The following is a 25,808-nucleotide window of genomic DNA, read 5'->3' on the forward strand; positions in this document are numbered from 1 at the left end:
TATATAATTCATATATATATATATATATATATATATATATATATATATATATATATATATATATATATACACATATGATTTTTCTTTATTTTAATTTTAGCCACCATCAGTTCACCCCACAGTGACACACTGCTTATGTATTATCAAAAATTGAAAAGAGAAAAAGAAAAAGAAAAGACTAATACATACCTAGTTTACATAACATAACCTGTGTGCTTTTTGTAAACTTTGAATTAATGACCACTTGAAAGTAACTGTGATCATTTAATCAATATAATAGTGATACTAATAATTGGTTCATTTGCAGCTTAAGTGACTGTATTTTTCCAGGATGCCACAAAGTGAAGTCAGGAACTCTGACTTTTTGAGTAGAATAAATAAATCATATGTTTTCTCTCTTACACATGTACATCCATATAAGGTCCTGTGTAACTCCCTGCTATACCAGATGTGGTTTCCATCTCTCCTGTGTAAAGTCATATCTTTCAGTTAGAATAATTTATTTGTGGTTTGTATCAAAGTGAAGCAGTTGTTTATGTGCTCTTTTTACGTGGTTAAATAAAACGATTCCTATAGGGAATCTCCCATAGGAACATCTGATGCAATGCCTTGGTATGTTGCTTGGTTCCTGCTGAGGCCCTGAAACGCTTTGGGAAGTTGCATCAGCCGTATGAATCGCTAAAGCTTGTGAAGAGAGTGACAACGCATTGGAGCAATCACAGAGTTATTTGTTTTGAGTGACAGTTCATCGAGCAATCGCGTTAAAAGATGGCAATGCCGGGCAAGTCATTTTTAACCAATAGTGTAACGAATTTGTTTCCTAGTCCCGCCCTATTTGGCGCACCGAAATCTGTTTGGGCAAACGGGGTAATTTGGTAACGCCCCTTTAAATATGATTGGTGTTAAACGGTAGGAGAGGACCCGCCTACGTCCTGCGGACTCTATAAAAGTAAGATCCCTGCTTCGCCATGTTATCGAAGAAACGCGTCAGACAGGCAGATACATCTTGGCGGGTATATTAATACCATCTGGGCGTTAAACGCGGTAACATCTGTAAATCCTCGATCTTTTAGTTCGGTTTTTTTTTTTAAAGCCAACCATCACCAGCCGGCAAGCAGCTGGCAAAAGCGGGTTTTGTCTTTTTTCGACATTGAGCTAAGGGCCAAAGCGGCTGCCATGGATTTTTAAGGCATAATGCGGCATCTCTAATGCAATGGCAATGCACAGTGCAAGGCAAAACAAACAGCGAAATTCCATCTTCGCAACTGCCAAGCAGTTGGGCTCAAATACCGTCCGCGGTATACCTGCGAGCCAACCGGTACCTCTGCTCCTGGACCGACGGAAGCTAACGCTAGCTAGCTAGTCATCTTAGCTGGTTTAAAACAAATCATTCAGGAAAAAAGATCCATTCATTCATTTGAACGTCGTCAAAACTAACGATCCAAAAACAATGAAGCCTCAAGATATCATCGCCGGGAAGACCAGCCTGTGGATTTTCGGGTACGGGTCGCTGGTGTGGAAGCCTGACTTCAAATATCAGAGGAGCAAGGTCGGTTACATTCAAGGCTACAAGAGACGCTTCTGGCACGGAGACAACTTCCATCGTGGGAACGATGAGTTGGTAAGATGGGGCATATGTTTACTTGTTAACGGGAACATCATTAGATTGCTTAGGGTGGCATGATATGTTGAACAGCTGGGCTCACACTGCATCAGGCGTTGTCCGTGACGTGATTTATTTTTTTCTTCTTCTCTGCAGCCCGGAAGAGTGGTGACGCTGATCGAAGATGATGACGTAAGTGGAACTTTCTGCTTCCTATTGGTTTACAGTAGAAAGTGCAGTGGAGTTTCCAGTCTACATCAGTTAATTGAATGATGACTTAATGTTTTCATCTTCCTCCACAGGAGACTACTTGGGGTGTGGCGTTTGAGGTGGCAGGCTCACAGCTGGAGGAGTCCCTGAAGTACCTCAATGTGCGAGAGACGGTCTGCGGAGGCTACATGACCAAAATGGTGGATTTCTTCCCTGAGGGGAATGACCAGCCTCCGGTTCAGGCGCTGGTTTACATTGCCACCTCCGACAACCCTCTCTACCTGGGCCCGGCCACCTCGGAGGAGATCGGTGCCCAGATCGCAATGTCCAGAGGGAAGACGGGCCACAACTTGGAGTACCTGCTCCGGCTTGCGGAGTTCATGAGGAGCAGTTGCCCACATGTGGAGGACCATCACCTGTTCTCCATCGAGGCCACAGCATTGACCATGGTGTCTTACCTGTTAGCAGCACAGTAGCTCGTACCCTTTGTTTCACTAGCATGTAATGGAAAGAATACACTACACATGAGGCTTTGATCTGCCATGTTCTACCTGTGTTTTACATTCTGTAGCTTCACATCCTCATCACCATCCATTGTACTTGAAAAAGTGGAAAAAAAGAAGGGTAGCTTAATACAATCCCTACAATGTTCACTGTAAACACTGTTTTTCTTCACTAACTGTTTTGATTTGTACGGTGCAACTTCCGTCCAATTCAGAAGGTACTGCTGTCGCTCGTGGTTGAGTGCGTTGATGTGTCAAAGAATAAATCTGACTCTGAAAAGTTGCTTGTGACAACTGAGTGTCAAGTAAAATAAATACCAATTTAAAAAAGTGGAAAATGACTGTTTTTGTGTGTTATTGCTGCAACAGAAACTGTTTGTTTAAATGAGCTGTGGCTCATTTAAAAGAAAAAGGCTCTGTTCTTGGTCAGGAAAATCTGGAGGTATCAAAAGTGGCAGTTTAATGAGTGCACAGCAAAGAGATGTATTCTAGAGAACTGATTTAACCAGAAATCCTAAAATAAAGTACACTAAAGGAGAAAATGTTTCTGTACTGCATTTTCCCAAGGAGTATTTTGTGGGTTTGTTTTTTTGTTTTTTTTCCCCCCTCCTGTTTAAAAACAAAAACACTAAGCACTCAGTGTGAAGATTGCAATTGAACCAGCTGACAGAACTTTTTCACACCAGCTAATAACCTGTGGTGAGGGAGGCTTTCAAGGTGTTTGTGTGCATGTCATAAGAACACAGACCATGAGGGTCTTCTCTTGCCAAGAAGCAGCTTTTCTGACATGCTCTTGGAATAAAAACAAAAAACAGACGTGCTGGTTCACATCTGGTTTGCAGACTGTAACTCAACAGCAATGTTCTAAGAAGTCAGTAAAGCTTTTTGAACAGGTCTCCTGAGTGCACATATACAAACATACGTCAGACACACCCAAACATTGGCCGGAGCAGCTTGTACCCTGGATGTGATTCAAGTCCAAGAGTCTATCTAGGTGAAAAGGCTTATATAACTGCTGACCGGGAACAAGTCCAGACCTGGAAGTCCTGTGTTTACAAGTCTGCCCCGTGGTCGTGTCAAGAGTGCACCAGGAAGAACACACTGCAGATGCGTTCACTGAGATGAAATCTCAGCAGGGTGACATGAAAACGGCGACATGGGTCTCAGGTGCATCTTTGTCAGTTTGATCGCCTCTCAAATGGGTTGTTTTTCTGTCATTTCCTTACATCAAGGCTAAGTTCTTCCAAATGATTTTTCATAAACAGACCTTACAGATAGTTTCTATTTTAAGTGCCAGAGGTTTTGAATATCTTATCTCTGAGATATACGTTTCCCTCCCAGTGCAACGAAGCTCAAAGCTCCCTGTAGCACAAAAAAACCCTACATTTGGCAATCTTTATACAGTCGACTTCTTTAATAGTTACTCCAACAAAAACTGCCCATGGCGAGGTCTGCCTATTATTCTGAGCAACAGAGATCTAATTTCTTGGAACGACTACAGTAGAATAGATTAAATGTAATTTTAAGATTGCTGTAAGAACCACCCATTAAATTAGGGTTGAATGTGACCCTTGGCTGTATAAGGATGTCTTACTAATGAGATTACAGGTATAAAGTTTAGTTTTTCTCTGTAGAGTTGTTAATCGTACCTTTATCTTTTTTTTTAAATCAAAAACATGTGAATTTTGGTTTCTGGTCTCTGAAGTCCCAGTTTCCAGGGGTTTTGGTGAGTTTATGAATCTATGATTGTGGGATTGTCAGGAGATGCCGTAAAATCACTTTCTGGCTGAAGGAAGAATACAGAGAACCTTACAAGGGTAAACAAGCAGAGACATAACAAGAGGGGTGCCAAACAAAATGGTTTTAAGAAAAAGCCACAGGTGAGAAAACATTTGTGTGATAACAGAAACTGCTGTTTCTGAGCTTCAGATGTTATATTTAAATAAAGGGCTGAAATGAATATTGTTTGTATCTATAGCCACGAGGGAAATAAAGCGTGCAACTACTGAGAAACTGACATGAAGATGTCAGTGTTCTATCACTGTTGTGCTGCACACAGATGTTTTAGTTTTCTGAGAGATGGCAAGGCATGTTTCTCAGCTGGCAAAGTGATGTTTCCACCTGGCAGTAGTCTACTAATATGTGACCACCCATTTGTGGAAGATATTAAGTAATATGAAGCTTTTATGAAATTTGTGGCCTTCCAAATCTCATTAAGCCCCCATTCAGCTGTACTTTTTAAACCTAGTACTTCTACAAGCAGAATTATTACATTCTTGGTCCTTTATTCCATTTCTTTTCTTTGCCAGTGCAGATTCCCTCCACTGTTGCAGACCTGAAGTCCACAACAGCCTCATAGATTGAGAGGCAGGGTACACTCTGGACGGGTCACATGGCTAACACAGAGAAAGGCATCCTTTCACGGTCACATTCATAGTTAAAATCTATTCAGAATCGCCAATTAATGTAACATGGATGTCTTTGGATTGCTGGAGGAAGCCAGGGTACCTGGAGAGAACATGCAAACTCCAAACAGAAAAGCCACGGCTGGCTGGTGGGTTTGAAGCAAGTAAGCAAGCAAAAATTAAAAAAATGGAGAAAAAAAAAAAGGGCTTTTTACATAAGAGTGTGTACTTTTTATAAAGTTTCACTTGGTGACCACTTTAATATAACTGTGATAATTAATTAATATCAATTAATATTGAGTTATCATTTTTTACCTTACAGCCTATTTATATTTTTCCAGGATATCATACAGTGAGTTAACCCTCGTGAAGCAATGGGTTCAAACCCAGGACAGTGCTAATGTAAAAACCAACAAACAAACAAGCAGCAGAATCAAACTGCTCAGATTTCGCCATCTTTTATTTTCAGTTGACTCCTGTTAGTAAAATGACAGATGCATTTCTTCATATGTACATGTGACTTATAAAAATAGTCAGGCAAATGAGAGAAAAAGCCAGAGGAAATGTCGCTTTCATTCATCATTATGTACAATCGATATAGAACATTGCATTTTATTCACGCTATAAACACAAAAACAAACCCATTAGAACAGATGTAGTGCTCAACTCAGGACACTGGTGCACACCTTTTTTTTTTCCCGTTTTTTGTTTCTGAAACATGAATGACATCAAAGAGAACCACAGATTTGTCATCACAGAAAACAATTTTGGAAAAAGTAAGAAAAAAAAAATGGCTCTAGAATTCGCAATTTACAGTTTACAGGTGAAGATTTTTCCGCAATTTTTGTGAATCGCCTGTTTTTAACTTAAATAACTTAAAACAACCAAAATAAATGTGAATCGATTCATACGTTTAACATTAGCAGCATTGCTCTATCAATCAGTACCCCTTATTTTAGTAGACCTTTTCTTTCTTTTTTTGTTTTTACATTATTTTCCCCATTGGACACAAAAAATAATCAGAAATTTTCCATTTCCACCTATACATGAACACATTTTATGGATACAGTTTTACCTGCCTGCCTGTTGGTTTCAGTACATCTTTCATTACAAAAATAGGAGCTTTAGTACAAAAGCTGTTTGGTATGGTGGGTTCACATTAAGCTTTGTAAAATGCAGACTTGTCCACCAGCTTTGCGCTGAACATATCTACAGAACAATTAAATAACCAAATGTGCATGTAGGAGAATCAGTAACACAGAACAAAAATCTAAATAAAATAACAATTAAAAATAAAAAATAAGGGAAGACGTGGCTCAGTGCATTTGACAGGAACTCCTTTTTCTCGCTACCCGGGCAAATCCAAGGATCTGAAAAGCCCTTTGAGCTACACGCCTTTGGGTTTCCTGTCGTCAATAGTAGAATACAGCTTGTCTTCTCAAAAAAGCACTTAGAAATACTTCTGTCAAAATTCAAATTAAAATGCTCAAGGCAGTGGTTTTGTCCACTGCTCTGGACAAACAAAAAAAAAAAACAAAACTAAATGAATATAACTAATGCAGAGGCTGGTTGAGGCTGTACCTTTAAATTGTTGTGGTTACTCTAGCTTCTATTTAGTTGCTGAGCCAGAAGGGAGAGCGTGGTCCTCCAGGTAGTGAGCCTCAGTTACTATAAATACTCTTGTTTATTAGTTTAGGTGGGCGGGGAGGGGGCGGGGGGTATCTCTGGGAATCACAGTGAAGAGCAGGTCAGTTATCTGTCAGGGCATATTAATACGAATATGCGTACACATGTATCATCGAGCCCCAGGACCGCCAGGACCCTTTCCTTTCCTGACTGCTCCGTGGCTGCTGTGGTGGTGGCTGTGGGCCAGCTGTTTGTGGGGGCTCGGCGTGGAGGTGCCTCCTTTGGTCTGGGGGGAGGAGCTTCTGCTGAGGCTAAAGGCAGGACTGGTACCAGACCGGCCCAGGGAGGTCTGCAGAGGGCTGGATGCAGAGAGGCCCGCTGAAATTAGGGACAGGAAAGGATGAGGTTATTTATCATGTTCAAACAGCCAGTTCAGTAGGACATAACTGGCTTGTGTTTGTTTTTTTGCAGTGATACCACAACAAAATACATCGGCCTCAAAAAACCAAAACAAAAAAAGTCTCGATTAGACATCTCTGGGAGAAGTTCATAACAGTGTCAACTGTGTGGCACTGATTGGAATGTGGAATGATTATGGACTCTAACAATCTTCTCCTTTGTTACTTTCTTTTGGCTTAATGTATCCATAACAGAAACCAGTAAGGTATTCATTCAGTGCATTCATTGTGGCTTGAAAAGAGATGACAGGTCAGCACTCTGGCTTGAAACATTGGTGAAGCTGTAACGTTGTGCATGGGTAGTAGACGTTTAGCTTGCAGGGAAAAGGACAGATTTTAAAACAATATTTTTTAAAAAACTGAGTTACTCTTGAGTTAAGAGTGCTCATTTGAAAATATGGATGTATGAACATGAGAAACAGAACAAGCATGTTTGTTGTGACATCAACAGTCCTTAAGAACATTTGTCCAAGAAATGCATTGACAGGTAAACAAAGCACACATATTCTTTTTGATTTCTGGACAGCCAGTGCCTGTGCATAAAGATCCGTACAATATTTACATACCTTTCGAAACACTGTAGCCATAAGCAGCATAAGCTGCTGCCGAAGCAGCTGCCGCGCCTGCCATCGCTCCTGCCATTGCTGCTGCACTACCTGCAGTTGACTTACGCCCGCGTCCTTTCCCTCCAGTCTTGGCACCGCCTCCAGAGCCTTTAGGCCGCCCACGACTCCGCCCGGACCTGCCTCTGCCTGGACTGATTGTGTCCGAGGCTGAAACACCTGAACACCACAGGCAATAAAAGGAAAAAATAGTAAAAAAAAAAACTCTTCAGTATTTTACAGTCAGGCGGGAATCAACATCACTGTCAGAGACACTCAGTTTGGTTTGGCCTTGACCCAGTCTTTCAGAGTCTACTGTGGTCATTTCTCTGCAACATTTAAGCGCAATTGCACATTAATCACGGCTCATCATTACTGTAAGTGCTGGCTCAAGCAAAAAAAGGAACACTCTTCTCATTTTCCATACTGTTTGCACAATCAGAGCCAGAGTGGTGATGTACCTAATCCTCCAGTACCTTGTCTTCTCCCTCTCTGACTCCCCACATCCCACCACTGGTCTGCATTTCTCTACACGTTTCACTCCAAATACTCTGGATTACAACCTCCCTATGTGGGGAAAAAGGCCCTACTCTATCACTAACACCAAAGCACACATGAAAACCTTTCATAAAATTCCCCACGCTTCCCCCGACCTTCAGGTCTAAATTTCACTCTTCTTTCCTTTCCCATTTTCAAGTTCACCAGTTGATTCTTGATTCTTTGCTTTCCATCTCATCTTCCAAACCTTTTATTTAAACATCATCTACATCTCTGAAGGAACCAACTTTCTCCCAGCTTGCTGGCTCTGGTTATCACTGCGCATCAATAATCTTGCTGGCAAGCACCTCTTAGCATGGCAGCAAAAATTCCCAACAGGTTTTAACGAAGAAGTATGGATTTAGGAGAGATTATCTTGCCGCAAAAATTCCAAAGTGAAGATAAAAGGAAAAAACATTCACCATGTATCTTGATTTCTGAGTGCGGCCGAGCCAAAATAAAACTGTTATAAATGTAAAACAAGCAAGAAACGAGCTGCATACAGCTTATGAGGTAAAAAGCCACTTGTCTCAATGGACCCCAGCCTATTAAAACACAAGGCGAGATAGCAGAGAGAACATAACAAGCCAGCCTTCTACGTGCAGCGATGACTTTCATGTAAGTCACACTAATTTGCTATTCTAGCAACAGTAGAACAAGATAATAGTCTCATGGAAAGGACAGATTAGGTTTTATTTGGCAACTCCACACTTGGAAGAGATTATATGTACTTAGATTATTTTTAGTTAGGACAAACCATTAGGTTTCTGATAGTGTATGAGATACGTTGCTGGGTGGGCTGGCTGTTTAACACTGCCAAAAATGCATTGGCTAAACAACCAGAGAGCAAGAGAGACCTCTAAAGCCTTTATATAGGAAGAACACAACTTTTAGCACCATTTACATACTTTGGGCTTAAGTGACTGTCTTTAATGCTACATATATGCTACATATTTATTTGGAAACTTTGAACTTTAGCTGCTGATATCACTCACTATACAAACGGATATGTCCTAAATTCAGAGGTGGGGAGTATCAGTAACAAGTCAAATCTGGTCTTGATCTACAGCAAATTTTCCAGGGACACCAACTGCAGAGCAAGTCTATGCAAAGTGCAGAAAAACATAAAGTATACTGCTCTACTTGCTCCATGAATGATGGCTAGACTGAAATTGTTTTCTCACCATTCATATTGTCAGAGACTGATCCAGACACAGAGGCGGGTGAGTTGGTGGCACGAGACTGAGGCGCGGAAGAAAGCGGATCATCCACGATGACGAGCATGTCGCTGCTGCTCTCATCCGCGTCGGCATCAGGAGGTAATGAGCCGGGCTGGAGCTCGCTACTTAAGGAGATCTGTCCATGCATAGGAGTACAAACAGACATACATACAGGCTGCGGGTCAGCACCACAAGGGAACGAGGAACCAGGTAAGTACAGTAAAGGGCAACAAGAGGAACAGTCCGAGGAACAGAGAGGAAAGGAAAGGAAAGGAAAGGAAAGGAAAGGAAAGGAAAGATTCAATGTGCAGGGTATAAAAGTGACAAATGGTTGGGAAAAGGTAAGACGGACAGAAGAGTGGATCGAAAGAAGAGGAAAGCCGGAGAAGAGAATATAGGGGAAGAATTAATAACCCAAAAGAAACAAAAGATAAGAAAAGAAAAGGGGAGGAGGATTAATAGCACAGCATGCAAAGTAAGATTGTGAGTTTGTGGATGCAGGCCAAAGAAGCCTAATGGAGCAGCCACAAGTCATCACATTTAACATAAATCTCATCCCTTTCCCGCCTCATCTATGACCTACACTTTCACAAAAGCCTTTCTCTCTCTTTATCGCACACATGCACACACCATCCATCTCTTCTGTTTTTCCTCTGGATCCCTCACCTCGCTGAAAGGACTGGGCATGGCCGAGTCCATCTCGACGCTGATGAACGAGTCGTCTCCATCTGCCGACAAGTTAGAGTTGTCTGCTGAGGGGGCGTGGGAAATGACCAGGTTCACTTCCTTTTTCCTCTTGTTCTCCAGCTCCTCGTTCTTCTTCTGAAAGTTAACAACAGAAACGAGAACAGGAGAGGGTATTGATGAAATCAATTCTGCTGAAGTAGGGGTGTGAAATTATTTTTTCCTCTAAAACAGAATTAACCTAACTAGTATATATTAAACCAGTGGTTTAAGCCACTTATTGTTAGAAGGCTTTGCTATGCAGATGATACCCAGCTATATCTATCAATGAAGCCAGATGATACAAAATAACTACTTAAACTGATGATCTCTAAATTCAGATAAAACATAGGCTATTGTACTCTTATTATTATTTCTTATTATTAATTATTAATCTCTGACTCTCTTCCACAGTGGGTCTTTTGTCTTGTCCTATCCCTCCCCTTATCCCAGACCTGTCACAGCAGATGGCTGCCCTTTCCTCAGCTTGGTTTTCCTTCCTGGTTTCTTCCTGTTAAAAGGCGGTTTACCTTCCCACTGTCGCCACTTACATACAGGGGTTAGGTTTTCTCTTATTAACAGAAAGGTCTTTATCGTACATTGTAAAGTACCGTGAGATGACTGTTGTTGTGATTTGGTGCTATATAAATAAACCTGAATTGAGTTGAACTGAATGCGCTGACAGTCAGTTGCATGGCATATACATTTTCTGTTCAGCTCTTGAGTTCAGAGCAAGACAAAACTCAGCAGCCACTGACCAGATTGCCATGAAATCCAGTATGGATATGATCCCCAGAGGAAGATATTTAATGATTTTAGATGAACCTCTGACCTTCCATCTGACCCTACTTTAGTCACTGACTATCTCAAACTAGTGACCTGATTTCTGTCAGATTCACCAGCTATGTACTGTATAATATCTCAAAGGAATAAGTCATAATGATTTCAATGTCCCCTCGACCCTTCCTGCAGCTTCACTATCAGGTCAATGTTATATTATGTTAGACAGAAGAGAGTCTATCGTCTAACAGACAGACTACCGTTTTCACTCTTGAGCTGAACACAAAACTTTCTGTAAAAGTTTCTTCCAGGACTCTTGTCTCCTTATCTTCCTACCTTACAATTTCTTCCATTCCAACTTTCTCTCTAACATTTCACATGTGTTTCTACTCGAAGTATTCTACATATTCCACTCCACATCCAGGCAGCCACCAACTCAGTTAATCAGTTCCATACCTTCTCAGCATACTTCTCCCTCTTCCTCTTGCGCTCCTTCACCTTGCTGCTCTCCTCTTGCTGCCTCTTCTCCTCTTGCCTTTGGCGCACTACAGAAAGAGACACAATGTTTGTTTTCATATTTTCCTTCCCCTCACAGTGAAACTCTAACATCTGCCCAATCAAAACACTCACATTTCTTCTCCAGCTCGTCATCGTCCAAAAGCAGGCTGACCACCTCTTTGGGTTTGAGCGTGTCTGGCTTGAAGTTGCCTCCAGAGATCACTACCCTTTGGATCTTATTAAAGAAGACCATTAAAGCATTAATCACCTCTGTTATTAATATGACCATTATGCACTTGTGTTATTTTGTTGTTGTTGGTTTAAAAAGAATAGAGGATATTTTTGACACACCTCGCTCTTTTCCTTGGCCCGCTGCAGTATCCTCTCCTCGATGGTGCCCTGACAGATGAGGCGATAGACGGTGACCTGTTTGGTCTGACCCAGCCTGTGAGCCCTGTCCATGGCCTGTTGGTCCACTGTGGGGTTCCAGTCACTGTCATAGAAGATAACCTGCACAGGAAAAAATATATATGTCATAATATTTTTCTCTAAAATTAGGATATCCATGTTTACCACATTGTCTAATTTTTTTTTGTGAAGAAAGCCTGAGCGTGAAACAGACACTCCCTTCTCTGCAATTTCGGAGACTAATAACAATGACGTGTTTTCCCAAGTGAACTGCCTTTTAACGTGACAGATGTCCTGTGTTAACAATCGCTTCACGCTCATTGTCATGAAAGCTAATTTCACTCGAACAGGGCTACAGGGAGTTTATAGCGAGACATGTTAATAAACACTGACATTATCATTTTCAGAGGCGTGTTTAGCCCTACTGATTACATACACAATCATGCTCCTTAGTCATTATCCAAACGTATTTATTTATGCTGAAACTGTGTTTTACGACAGAGAATGTGTGCTGCCCTGGATATAGACCTTTAGGAAATGTTAGTGCTATTTAAACTATGATATGGTATCAATAAGGGGCTCACAGTGTCAGCAGCAGTCAGGTTAATGCCAAGCCCTCCGGCCCGTGTGCTCAGCAGAAAGACAAAGATATCCGTTCTGTGGAGGGCAGTGAGAGAGGAGTGGGGGGTGGAGGGAATAGAGGAGGGGGACAAAATCAGAAGATATCATTCCCAACTGCAGCTACAGCACAAATATCCACATATCATGCCATTAAATGAAGTTGCAATGTAAGTTAAGAATAAAAATGTCAAGCTTAAGTCCTGTATAGGATGTGAAATGTGCACCAGTAGTGAAAGCCTTGCAACATAAAGCAACTTCAATAAACTCCAATAAACTTCAAACTCTTTTGTCCTCCAAAAAGAGTAATGCTGGCGCCTGAGAGCTATGTACTAATGCAAACCAGAGAATGTGGACTAAACACACCCATATATATTTCGATGTATGGGTGACGTCTTATTTCATGCATGCACAACCACTTGCACTCTAGGTCGTATTTTATCTTTACCCACCGACTCTGGAAGTCAGCCACCATATCCCTGCGCTCAGAAATCTTGGAGGATCCATCGAGGCGCATGTAGGTGTGCTTGCGATAAACCATGTACTCCTGGAAAGATGGGACAAAGACAGTAAAGAAAATAATTACTAATAAATAAATAATGACTCCTCATTTATTCTGGTCTTTCACAGAGCAGAAGGTTGGCTTACTTCCAGTATGGAGGAATATGTAGATATAGAATAACTGATTCTAATTTTCACAACATCTTTTGCTTTATTTTCATAAAACCTATAACTAGAATAACTAGATCTGCATCAAGTTAATAAAAAAAACTAAAACTTAACTCTAGGATTAGCCAATATTTGGCATTCATAGATCGCTCTCACCACTGATTTCGAAACCAGCAAACCAAAGTTATCCAAACTTCAAATCCAAAACTCAAATCTCAAACTGTTCTTCAGCCTCTGCTCTGGGGATCGCAAGCAGCAACTACACACTGAATTTAATAAGCTCTCAAATATGAAATTCTATTCTTTCTCTGAGGAGTGGATAAAGCCTTCAGCCCTACTTGTTAAATTTCAAGGGTCAAGAAATATTCATCTGTGCTGTAAGAATTTCTTTCTGACAGCAATTTTGTGTCCAAAATCCCAAAATCCCACATTTCTTATGTGCATTCGCTGGAGTTGAAACCTCAATCCGAGCCCAGGGAGGCATTGAGAAATCAAGAGCTTGATATTCTATCCCCCCCAAAGTCTGCTAAGCTGCGCTGTGTGCGCCTGTGTGTGTGGGTTTGATGGGAGGAGCTCTGAAGTCAGAGCAACAGCAGTGATGAGGTGACTCGCTGAGCTTCCTTTGAGCGCTGCCCTGAACTCGCGACCTCCTCGATGAAACATGTCAGTCCCCCCTGAACCAGTTACAATAAATGGCCACACATAACAACTCCCCTCACACAGCCATTATCAATGATAACGATGATTTGAAGCTATGTTTTCTATGACCCCCTCCAAATCCCCTTTCACGACACCCGGGGCCCTCAGTCCCAGCAGGGCCTGCCCCCTCATCGCTCTGAGTGTCTGGCTCTGTTCCCAACAGCCCCATCTGCTCTAACCGAACACTACATTAGGGACCATTAGGGCAGCGCTCGCCAAAATGCTGCTAACCTTGTTGAATTGGGCTTTGGTATCTTGCCAGCACAACGCTGCTGTCTTTCTAATCTCCATCTAAATCAGCAGAATCAAAGTTTTAGAAAAGTTACACCTGAGAGATCAAATTCCTCTGCAGCCTTTTTGTGGTTTACACTTGGAGTCCTGGTTAGTTGCAGCATGCTTTCGATTTCTTCCAAGATGCCACACTGAAATATAAATCCCAACAGCTGGCAATTTTCTACAATATTCTGATCCAGTTTGTGCTAACCGTAGGTGAAAGTGTGATATTTCTGCAGTTTTTCACTCATTTTCTAATGTATTCCTTTACAAATGTTATAAATCAAGCACTATGTCGGGTTGGCCTGACTGGACAAAATGTTTACTTTTTTCATGCAACTATCATCGGCCCATTATGAACCACATATCGCCAAAAAAACCAAAAAAAAAAAAAAAAAAAAAAAACAAAACCCCCCAAACCCCTATGTTCCCTGAAGTTCACGACGCATGGGAACACGCAAATTTGTTTTAAGAATGCCCGATACTTTTGTATCCACTCCAATTACAATTTTGCTTTTTCTTTCAAAGTGGCTCTGGGAACACAGGCTGTTCCCAACTTCCTGTTAAAAATGAGTCCCCACAGTCAAGCAAATGCTGTTAGATTAGTGTGCGTGGTCACAGACTGTTCCTAACCCAACAGCTGTAATAACTGAAAAGAACATGCTGTGGCACGATAATAAAACAGAGTCCACTTCAGAACTGAGCTGGGCTTAAGACTGTTATGTCTGCTGTCAGTGACATGGTACATACAACACCTGCCCAAGACCACAGGAGCAGCAGAACTTCACTGACCTTAACTATTAAACAGTGTTTCCAATTTTAGGCATTAATACAGATGTGTGAAAAAACACTTTGTAAAACATCCTATGGTGTAGTCTATGCACATTTCTTTTTGCATGTGTGGCTGAATCATTCTGCAATTACAAAAATGCTATCTGGCATTGGCTCCTATGCCAGTCTGTCGAGTTTCTCCGTGTTCGGTTTCTCATGGTGACTGCAAAAGCAGATCGTGTTGGCTTTTTTCCACTTAATAAATGTTTAGCCACAGTTATTTAGCATTAAATTAATGTAACACTGAAGAGAGAGTCTATACACAGATTGAAATAGCAAAGAAAATGAGAATAAATATATAAATGACCACATTTTGTTTCACAGACGCAAAGCATATTGCCACTGAGCGGACAAATCAGTGTGTGCGCGTGTCATTAAATGTCTGGGGAGGGTGTGTGTGGCAGGCTTCTGCAGGCTATATGAAAACTACATCATATCTTTGACAGGTATCAACACAGCAGTATAAATCACACCTTAGCAGAAAGCTCATTGGACCTTTCTATCCCCCTCTAGTACAGCATACTAAGAAGTGAGCGACCAAATTGCATTGAGGAGAATGAAATGCAGGAAAAATGCAATCTCTGGTTCACTACAACAGTTCAGATCATTTTGGCTTCAAAAATAGTTCCACAATATTACAGGAGCCAAATGACCGCAGTAAGTGTCAGCAAGCAAGAACATGGACTTTGATTAGCTACTGCTAAAAAGTCGCATGTATAAGCAGAAAACCAGTTCAGACAAGGACAAGGTGATGAAACCTGCAAAACTATTCATTCATCAAAACCACAGTGTTAACAAACACGGTAACTACAACTCCACTCTCTGGCTTTTCCTTCTGTGTCACAGGCTGTAGAGTTTCTATATTTGCAATCATAGTGTGCAGAAACGTACAAACAAACTGTCATAATATGTTCCACAAAATAATCTATGCAGAAGCCGTGCTTTTCATTGAATAATAGGTCACTGTGTGTCACTCCAACACTCCAAGACAATTTCCCCTCACACCAAACTAGTGATGGCAGCTGGCCGCCCCACCCCGAGCCTGGTTTCTATTAAAAGGACGTTTTTCCTTCCCACTGTCGCCAAGTGCTTGCTCTTAGAGGGTCGTTTGATTGTTGAAAGGTTCTCTGTATTATTATAGGGTGTCTGCTTTACAATATCAAGTGCCTTGATGTGATTGCTGTTGTGATTTGGCACTATATAAATAAAACTAACCTGAATTGAATTGAATAATGAACAAGGCACACCTGAAAGGCAAATTGCATTACCGGTACTTCATTTACAGACAAAATTCTATTCTGGTTTGGCAGCAGTTCCAAGAGACTGTGGGCATTTCCCCTCATTCCTGCATTTTAAGCTTTGCAGACTTTGCAGTAAAATGATGTCTAAAAAAAACTCAGCTTAAATAGGAAGGCAGTGACTCCGTGGTCCCGCTACACTATCAGCTGCTGCCAAAGAAAGCAAACAGTGTTATTTTTCTTTGGGCCACCCGAATCTTAATGATCCATCAACTGACCGCGTGATGTCACCAGAAGAACCGGCAGCCGACTGGTGATGATAACAATGATGATAATGACACAGATCAGCATCAACTTCTCCCGCACTCTCTCTCTTAGTCAGAGACTCACTTTCAGATAATGAACTCCATCTGCAGATTTATTTATTTTTTTAGCTATGACCAATGACAAACATGGAAAAGGAAAAAAAAAAACACTGAAGCCAAATTGGGTGAATGTATGATTTCATCCGTGATTGCCTTGAGCCCATTAGCAGAGGAGATGCTGTCATATACAACCTCCCCCTCAACCAACGCCCACCTCCCATTGCATTATGAGGTCACTTATACACAATGACTTCTGTGATACACAGGGCGCTGTAATGTTGTCTCATTAAATCATAGCTAGAGGGAACAACTATAGGTGGGGCAATCAGTGAGAAGAACACTAAAGCAGAATGACTAGCCAGCATTATCGAAGCCATCTTGAGCATTCTCATCACTGCCGTTTTCCAGTGGCCTTTAACACGAGGCATTCTTGCTGTTTTCCAGACACACAGGAAGACGGTCCTTAGCCACCTGGGCCAGGTCCATCTACCATCAAAGCATTTGGCTGTGGAACTGGCTCTGCACTGTGTGAATAGGGACAGAATGACATCATGCGAGAGGCTTTTGGCTCCATAGTGATGTTTGCAACAAATATGGAGGCAACAACAGAGTACACCGAGGCTGTCGACACATAATCACTGTCAGGGCTGTGTTTCAGCATTATATTCCTGTAGGGAGAGCAGTAATGCACTTCGATCTTCATCTTGGATTCCAAACTGACAGCCTCTGACCTTCCAATAAGATTATAACTAACTAAGAAGTTGAAAAGAAAAACATGCATGTGGGTAAAAGTAATACGGGTTCATTTATCAAGCTCAAACCGGGAAAAACGGATTTTGTGATCGTTTATTTGTTCCCACCTTTTCCTCATCCATCTACCTTTGTCTCGGTTTTCATGTTATTTCCTTCTCCTCTAACCCCAAAGACCCTGCCACTCCCATCACCCATTTCCCCTCCACTTCCCCGCTTTCCTTATTTCACCCAGTTATCCCTCCCATCTGGCTGCCTCCCCTGCAGATGAGACCCCTCTAATTAGTCCTGACCTGTTAATTAGCAGTCTAATGAGTGCACCAACGAGGGACAGGCAGGTGGTTTAGAGGTGCTGTAGCGCCACACCCCAACGGTTACACTGCTCGGGTGAGGAGCTTAAACAACTTACTTGGAAACTTGGAATTGATTTATGCAGATATCTAAAAGATTTAACTCACCTTCAGGTTACATATTACTGAATGGAATTCAGGACGTTACTTTTTCTACACTTAGCAATAGTGTGAGGGTAACTTATAAATAGAATAGATATGAATAGAGCGAGCAGAGCTGTAAAGGGGCAAAGGTAATGAAAATGAGGAACAAACTGTTCTATTTATAGATGTATGCCATGTATGTGTGCTTTTATACCTCAAGCAGGTCTATCATGCGAGTCATCTGAGAGTAGATGAGGACTCTGTGTCCCTGAGCCTTTAGTCGACTCAACAGGATATCCAAGGTGTGGAGCTTTCCACTTTCTGTAATCAGGCTTTCCTTATCTGAAAGAGGGAAAGAAAGTTTTACCACACAAACCACCCAGGTGGCAACACAGCAACTTTTCCATGTTACTCTCAGTAAGTAGCTGTGTGATGAAATCACATTAATCACTGAAAATATTTAGTGAGTTGACACAATAAAATATCTGCTTACTTACAAAGTTAAAAAAACAAACTCCAATCAATTCAGAAGTTAGATAAGACTCTTGAATAACCCTTTTCACCAGAACAGATAGAGCTGGGGGGGGGGGGGGGTCGATCCTCCTAGATCTGGCCCTAATTTAGTGACCGTTTAAATAAAGCCTGTGCCCTGATTGACTGTGCTGTTGCTGAGAGCAGAGAGAATAAGAGACAAAGTGAAACTCTGAGGAAAAAGTGATTTACACTCCATTTTAGACAAAAGCACAAAAGGTGAACAAACAGGCCTGGCAGTTGGTCACGTTTCTGTTGATACCACATCAGGTATTCGCTGGCCTTCAAATGATTTACCGACAAGAGCAATGGGAAAGAGGGGGGTGTTCTGACCCTGGGTCTGCTGCTGAAGTGGTTTCCTCGATGTCCAGCTGATGAGGAATTAACGTCATCTGACACAATGATAGAATAAGGAAAAAGCTGTGCCTGCATTCGACCCTGTGACAGGCACACGATGGTGTTTGACCGAGAGGTCGTGGCCCTGAGTAGGAAGAACCTAAGGCCAGGTCCAGGGTCAGGGGACAGGGTCAGGTCAGGATTAGAAGAGAGTCCCTATGGGAGAGTGAGGCTTGACCGTCTTACATAAGAGGTGGACTCCTGTCCCCCAAGCCCTTTTGTGCGCTGCAAACCTGGGCTTACAAATATTTCCCAGTGTTATTTCTTCACTTTGCTTCGGCCATTAATTCAAAACACATTCTCCAAAAAGCAAAAAACAGACTGGGATACCTTCAAAAAGAATAGCCTCCTGGAACATATTTGAAACATGCAAAAAAAATTGAAATATACACCTGTGTTAAAATGTACCACAGACCCACAATCTCACATAGATCTTTTTTTAAGGAGACCTTTCTATGCTAATTTGTACTTGGACTGAACCCTGACCTGTGACCTTTTAGTATAACCTTCTGAAAAAATGTCAGGCCTGGCAGAGGTGTTAAAGAGGAACTAATAGAACAGATGAATAGGTGAAATGCTCTGGGGAAGTATTGGAGAGCTCACCTACAGGTCACTGTGGAGTGGTGTCAGCCTGTCAAATACATCCAGTCCTGGTCTCACTCACACTCACAACCTACAGCTCCTGGGAATACGCTGGCAAAATTTGTTCTGGATTAAATTCATACATGTCTTTAATTTCGCTTGTTGTATTTTTCTTCTGGACAGCTGAAAAGCTGAAAAAGGTTAATGTTTTCTGAGGCGCGTAGCTTTTTTGTCAAGTATCCTGTATTTTTTTCCATTTGCAGAAAAGAGGATTATGCAAAGGTTTGTGTGTTGACCGGTCAAAAAGTTGGCTTGAACATGAAAGAGCGAGACCACAGTGGAGTTTGCCACGTAGAGGAAGAAGTGCAAAATATCAAAGAATCACGTAGGAGAAACGCAGACAATGGCTGCAGTGAATAGTTTTGTTTTAAACAGTTTCACTCCACTGCTAAGAATTTCATTGTATAACATGACTACTGTCTCCTTTGCAGCTAGAGCAAGCTTAAAGACGATCAACAGCACTTGCATAAATAAGAGTAGCCCACATTACTGGTTTTTCCATGCATGGCGTAGATAGCAACATGTAAATGTGGGTCTGCAAAGCTCTACGTAGCACCTACGCACTACTAACGCAGTATCACGCAAGTACTTTACGCCATTACAATAAACAAAGAAGTTCACCAACAACACCTGGAACCAGCTCAACTGAAAGGAAGGTCTTATAAAGAGACATTTTAAAGAAGGAGACATGGAAAAAAAAAATCTATAGGAGACTTCTCTAACAGTCAAACTGGAAAGCATGTGAGCCAACCGTGCTTTTGCTACACCCACAGTTTCAGCTTTGTAGAGGGCGCATCTAGTCATTATAGAAGAAAAGATGTATGTGTACTGCATGTTTTCACAGTTTATCATACAGGCTGAATTAGAATGGTACTTGTTCAGTGCTCTGGTAGAAAGAAGCTGATAGTTACTGCACTGCTGGCTGAGCTGTTAAAAAGCTGTAATGTTATGAAGCTTTGCACATGCATGGTGTGTGTAATGGGTTTAGCTGAACATTTTAAATATACAGCTGTTATGTCCTGATATTAGGTACGCTCTCTCCTTATTCAGACAGAGGCTTCGAAATACCCAAATAGCTGCTTGGGGGCATTACCAAGATGGCTGCCAAAGGGCAAGACTTGCTAGAAAGATTTGGTTAGCAGGATGAGCGTTTTATCTCCTGTCATTATGTAAAATTAAAGGTGTAACAGGGGTCTACATTTAGTAAATGACATGCGTTCTTCCACATCAGTATCTTTTCTCATTATATTGTAAATACAAAAGAGAAAACACCTACAATGAATTGAGCTAACTCACAAAATATTGAAAAATTGTGAAATGACATAGGAAATGCTTTAAGGAGGATAATGAATGGCTTAAATAATACACCTATAGCTAAAGGCATTAAAGTACAACTGAAGCAGATTCGATGTGACACTTTATTTACTCTAAAATAGGCAGTTGTGCATTGCTGTGGTTCTATTCGGTTTGTACAAAGAGCCCAGTGCACCGCAAACCATGAGATACACAATGTACCCTTCCGTGAAAGGCCTGTAATTGGCCTTGGCGTCAAGAAAGTTAATGGACTGAGAAAGTAAAAGACAAGAGAGGCCGGCATGCAGCAGATTAGACATGCAGAACAGAAAATGGTCCAGACAGAGAGGGACAGACGGAGAGGAAAGGGGGTCTGTGGTGGCTCCGGCTACAGCGAAGCTGGATTAGCCTGGTGGTGGTGGCGGTGATGTTGTGGCTGAGATCAGACAGGGCCTCCCGGCCGCAGGTGCCAGTCTAACCAGGGCCGCTGCTCAGTCAAGGGCACTGACTAACACTTGCGGGCCACGCTGCCAACCACCCAGGCGCAAAACCACCACTTGGCAGAGACACAAATACTCATATAAGACAACACTGCTAAACCCCTGCTACTGATCTGTTTCTGTTTAGGAGATTATATTTAAGCCTCCAGACTCCAGTGTCATGTTTTAAGACAGGTTAAAAGCCCCTATCTGAGGATTTTTCTGGCCAAAGAGGACTAAATGTTGCATGTACTTAAACTAAGTCTTGAATGGCATTAACAGGCAATGAGAAAATCCCATATTAAACAGTTGGATACTATTATTCTTGTATACAGAGACGTGTCAGTCACAATAATCCTTTTGTTTATGACTGGATTATGAGGGAGACCATTAATAGGGAAGCTGCTCTGCTCCTTAAGAAAGCAACCTTCTGGTGTTTGATGACACCGGTGACCATGATACAGCATTTGGTAGTTGCTTATCGGCATCACTTGATCATCACCATATTGAATTCTGAGTTGCATTCATACACAGAGAAATTATTAACACAAAGACAATAAAAAAGGAAAGAAAGAAAGGCAAGCAAGAAAACAGGCAGAAAAAAATCGTCCCACAGCAATGTGGCTTATAGAGAGGTTGCAGAGTTCAAGCATTTAGTACTGCATTGAGAAAACCCCAGTTTCATATTGCTGCTATACTCTATAAAAGGGAAGCCAAGAAAATGAATAATTACAATTTGGGAGGACTTTGGTGGTCTGTCTCATTCCAATGTAACACTTATGCTTACATTATAAGCTACATGTGGTGGCAATGAAATGCAGGACCACTGCCCTTAAGCGTGAGCAAACTGGATATAGTAACTACGCATGTACCATGAATTATGGACGGTTTGGAGGAATTTAAATGAAAAGGTCGATACAGCTAAAAAAAAACAAACAGTGTGTTGGCTCAAAAGAGTCACTAAAATTCATTGACATAGCAACAGCAATATTATGTAGCTGATTGCAAACAAAGAGATCATGTCCAAATATGTTGTGGTGTGTAGATCAAAATGTGGAGTAAAACTGAAAGCAAGAAAAAAAAAAAAAAAGGGGGGGGGGGGGGGGGGGGGGGCACAAAACAACTTTAAAATCATGGCCTGACAGGGATGAGGACTGCGATAAGACCACACCCCAAAACACGAGCAAATCCCATGTGGTGTCACACCACTCTGCCGTTGCTATGGATACACATATCAAGCTTCACCACCTGCCCTGCCCCCCTTTCACAGCACCCCCCTCCTCGCCACCACCACCCGCTTCAATCCAATCCAGTCTAACAGAGGTATTCACCCAGCCAGGCCCTCCCCATCTCCTTCATGCTTACCGCCTGCTGGCAGATTAAGCTGCACTCCCTTGTCCCTCCTCACACCCCCATTCTACTACATCCACTGTAGCACCCTCCAGCAGCCTCTCCATCCTTCCCTCCTCCACTTCTACACTCACCCTCCCACTCCACGATACACACCCTCTCTCGCTCGCCCCTTTCCTCCCCCTGCTGTCTGTCCCCCGACGTTGTAATCCAATCCCTGCAGGGCCAGAGCCAGGGGTCTGACATGGTCCTGACCCAATTAGAGGCCTGCTGCCAGCTAATTAACCCCGGCCCAGCCCTGGTGCCTGGCGCCTGATACTCCCAAACCAACTATGGCGCTAATTTCATTAATACGCCGCTACAATCTTCTATGCTGTCCTCTGTTTCCTTCCCCTCTGCTGCTGTTGTCTGCCAAAGCCAAGTGGGGAGCTGCCCTGAACACGGAGGGAAGTGAGCCAGATGTGATGAAGAACAGCAATTTTGCAGAAAAGGAGTTAGTGAAGGAAGATGGATGAATGGTTATGTGAGAAAGAGAGACAGATGGGAGGCCACAGAACAGGTCGAATCAACGATCGAACCAAGCACCAGCCCCTCACTGTACAATGATACATTACACTGGGCAATCAATAAGTCAATGAGCAACACTTGTTCAGCAGCGCTGATGATGGAAATATTAGCCTGACACTACTTTGCTGCTTCTGCATATATTGACAAAAATCAGAGTGAAACTTAATTTTCTTACAGCGACAGCATCAGTACAGCTAAGAGCCAGATGCCAGTGGGAGGATTTGAAAGCTAGGAAGTGAGAAGCCTGACAGAAAACAGGAGAATTTAGTGAAGATTTACAACCCCCCCAAACAAAGTCTGTCTGCATCCAGAAAGCAGCATCTCTGCTCTGGAGCCTGAAAGAGAGTCATTAAAAAAAAAAAAGAAGAACATAAATTCCCTTAAAAGAAAAAAATATGCTTGCACAACTAAGTGTGGCTGAGTCTGAGCGATGGAGGAGCATATATGGAACATGTTCACACATACACCACCGCCTCCCCTCAAACATGCAAGAGGAACGCTTCTTTTGGTTCTCTAGGAGTCGTTAAAGCAGCGGAAGAGACAGACAGTCTGATGAAGACTCCCAAGTTTCGCTGGGGAACCTCACCGCACCACACCACAGCGGCCCACTCTGAACTCTGTCATTAAGACAGATTACTGCTAGTTACCCTTGGCTGGCATTGACTCAGAACTTACCACAGATCAAAGCACAAAGATTACTTGGCTTCCATGTTTAAAGATCCCAGCATAGAAAAATAATGTGGCTAATGTCTCCCCCTTCAGTCTACACTGGATTTTTTTTTAAAAATTTGCTCTTTCTTGTGGACACATTTATAGCCATAAATTGGACTAGGAAATCACAATCCCTTTACACACTTGGCTGTATGTTTTGTTTTTCATTGCTAGCAAAAAAAAAGAAAAAAGCTGAATTCCACAGACGGACACCGGTGCCAGCTTAATGCAGATTAAAAGGGGCAGAGTCAGACGGTGATGTGGTGAGGCTGGCAGTCTGTGTTGTTTTGTGCCTGTCTATCAGAGGGCCGGGGAAGCTTCCTGCCATTTTGGTGGAGAGCAGAGTTTCTTTGAAGGGACAGGAAGGCAGAACTGCATTTCCCACAGCCTAATGTGAACGGCAGGGCCAGAACTTTACTGATGGATATGGAAGTACGCGCACACAGACTCCTGTGTGCTCTCTAATGCAGCTAAAAAAAACCCCCAACAACAACCAAAAAACAGCTCCACAACCTGCCAACCATCTCCTTCAGAGATTCCTTCACGGCAGCAACAGTCGTTTAACAGTACACAATAAAGCTAGAAAAAGAGTTAAAGAGTCGGTGCTATAGTGAGAAGCCCGTTATTTTGTGGAGTGGCTGCTTCTAATTAATGCGAGGGAGACAGAGGCCACACAGACAGCAAGGAAAGCTATTTCTGTGGAACTTAAAGTTTCTTTTAAACTTCAAATCTGTCTCCATTTGAATTTTTTTTTTTTTTTAAATTGAGTGGTTGCGAGGAGTAGAATTTTCACAAAGCAAACTAAACTAATTTGGCCCAGAATTTCTCTGTAACTAGAGTCCAATCTTCTTTTTCTGCCATGTCTCCGTGGAGAAGACAGTGTGGCTGCTTGGGCTTCATTTTTGAGCCGATAATACATGTTGCTTTCTTTCAGAGACATACAGAAGCATCGTGTCATCATCGGTGTTAACATTTTTTACATGTAATTAATTCTCTCTCTTTTTTCTTTCAAGGAAATAATACAATTACAATGACATCAAAACAAATAAACAAACAAACAAAAAATAATGTACGGTCCAAAATGTTACAGCCCATTGTTTTTTCCTCCTCTATGGCCTGATTCCTAATAAGTCCTCTGATTAGATTCCTCCATCGATATCAGTGGGCAGCTGTACTCACGCCATGGCGCTCAAAACAAACAGTTATTCAGCTCTGCCATTTGTTCTAAAGGTGTGGGGCTGGGAGTGCGGAGGAGACGGAGGGTGGGAAACTTCAGCTGAGCTACTGTACATATCTGAGCCTTGATGTGGCAACAATGTGTTCAGCGGAGGACGGGTGCCTGAGTGTTGGGTCATTTCCTTCCTACTGAGGCTGAGAAAGAAGTGGGAGACCAGACGGACTGAGAGCCCGTGGCCAGATACTGATTTCAGCCCAGCGCACCGTCCTGTCTGTTAGTGAAGGAGAGACAGAGGTAAAAGCTTGTCCCCCTGAGCGTGGGAGAGTGTGTGCGGAGGGCTGAGAGACACCTCGGTCCCCGTGTGAGCACCGCACACGTCACTTAATGGGCTCGACTGTACATAAACAACACACATATACACACACTCACTCGCACACAGGCAGACCATCTATTAGTGTTACCTAACTGAGCACTTGAACAATGACCAGTAGCTAAACTTCCTCGCTTTGTCTGCCTCCGTATAACTTCACAAGAGCTTTCAGGCTGTTCTCACACAGACAAACAAATACTTGTTGTGTTTCTCACTTTTACACAGAAACGCTCTCACAAGCACATGTATACACAGGAGCTTAAAAAAAGGACTAAGCTTTATTATTATTTATCTGACAGGATCTAAAGGACCTATTATGATTTTTAGAGAAGCTGTTGTTTTACAGTGCACCTCAGAAAGTACTAAAGGTTGTTAAATGAGTGCACTGCAGGCTTATCAAACAAGGTATCCAGTGTCTGCTGCGCTGGGACAATTTGACAAAACAGTCATCATAATCCATAACAGAGTTTATCAGAGACCCCTTCATTAGGTCACTGAGAACGGATGTGCTTTCTGTAAGAAGGTAGCGGCCTCTCTCACCTTAGACATCCATCAGTCATCTGAAGCCTGGTGGTGAATCACCTTTTAGTGTGCTGCAGCTAACCCTTTGCTCAACAAGCCAATCTTTTCTGATAAAGGTCTGCTAAGCCATAAATTCACTTGGACAAACCCCCCCCAAAACAAAACACAATCTTTCCATTGAATCTCATAATTCAATGGAAATTGCTGGTATGTGTTGTGAACCTCTGCAGAAGCCCTTTATCTCAGCAGTTCCCTGGGAAGTCACTGTGTGACCTACAGGTAGAGATAGTGGAGGGTGATGTTGCTTGCCCTGCCCTCCT

The 25,808-nt window shown here is 42.3% G+C and overlaps 2 protein-coding genes across 2 annotated transcripts in view; one reads left to right on the top strand and one right to left on the bottom strand.

Moving 5' to 3' along the window:
- Positions 1-987: 987 nt before the first annotated feature.
- Positions 988-2,646, top strand: chac1 (ChaC, cation transport regulator homolog 1 (E. coli)). The gene is made up of 3 exons (XM_085372555.1): positions 988-1,621; positions 1,760-1,795; positions 1,906-2,646. The coding sequence occupies exons 1-3, from the start codon at positions 1,451-1,453 to the stop codon at positions 2,287-2,289; spliced, it is 591 nt and encodes a 196-aa protein (XP_085228681.1). The 5' UTR covers positions 988-1,450; the 3' UTR covers positions 2,290-2,646.
- Positions 2,647-6,290: 3,644 nt separating this feature from the next.
- ino80 (INO80 complex ATPase subunit) overlaps positions 6,291-25,808 on the bottom strand; it is a 38,099-nt gene continuing 18,581 nt past the window's right edge. Inside the window, exons 28-37 of the mRNA XM_085371838.1 lie at positions 17,665-17,792; positions 12,644-12,738; positions 12,158-12,230; positions 11,517-11,675; positions 11,298-11,400; positions 11,124-11,212; positions 9,831-9,986; positions 9,129-9,300; positions 7,372-7,587; positions 6,291-6,725 (exon numbers count right to left, since the gene is read on the bottom strand). Of these exons, the coding sequence (XP_085227964.1) occupies positions 6,517-6,725; positions 7,372-7,587; positions 9,129-9,300; positions 9,831-9,986; positions 11,124-11,212; positions 11,298-11,400; positions 11,517-11,675; positions 12,158-12,230; positions 12,644-12,738; positions 17,665-17,792 (1,400 nt within the window). The 3' untranslated portion in view covers positions 6,291-6,516. The remainder of the gene's footprint in view (positions 6,726-7,371; positions 7,588-9,128; positions 9,301-9,830; positions 9,987-11,123; positions 11,213-11,297; positions 11,401-11,516; positions 11,676-12,157; positions 12,231-12,643; positions 12,739-17,664; positions 17,793-25,808) is intronic.

This window comes from Diplotaxodon limnothrissa, linkage group LG15 (genome assembly GCF_057381915.1).
Source record: "Diplotaxodon limnothrissa isolate DT_005_m linkage group LG15, D_limnothrissa_male_GT1.1, whole genome shotgun sequence".
NCBI lineage: Eukaryota > Metazoa > Chordata > Actinopteri > Cichliformes > Cichlidae > Diplotaxodon > Diplotaxodon limnothrissa.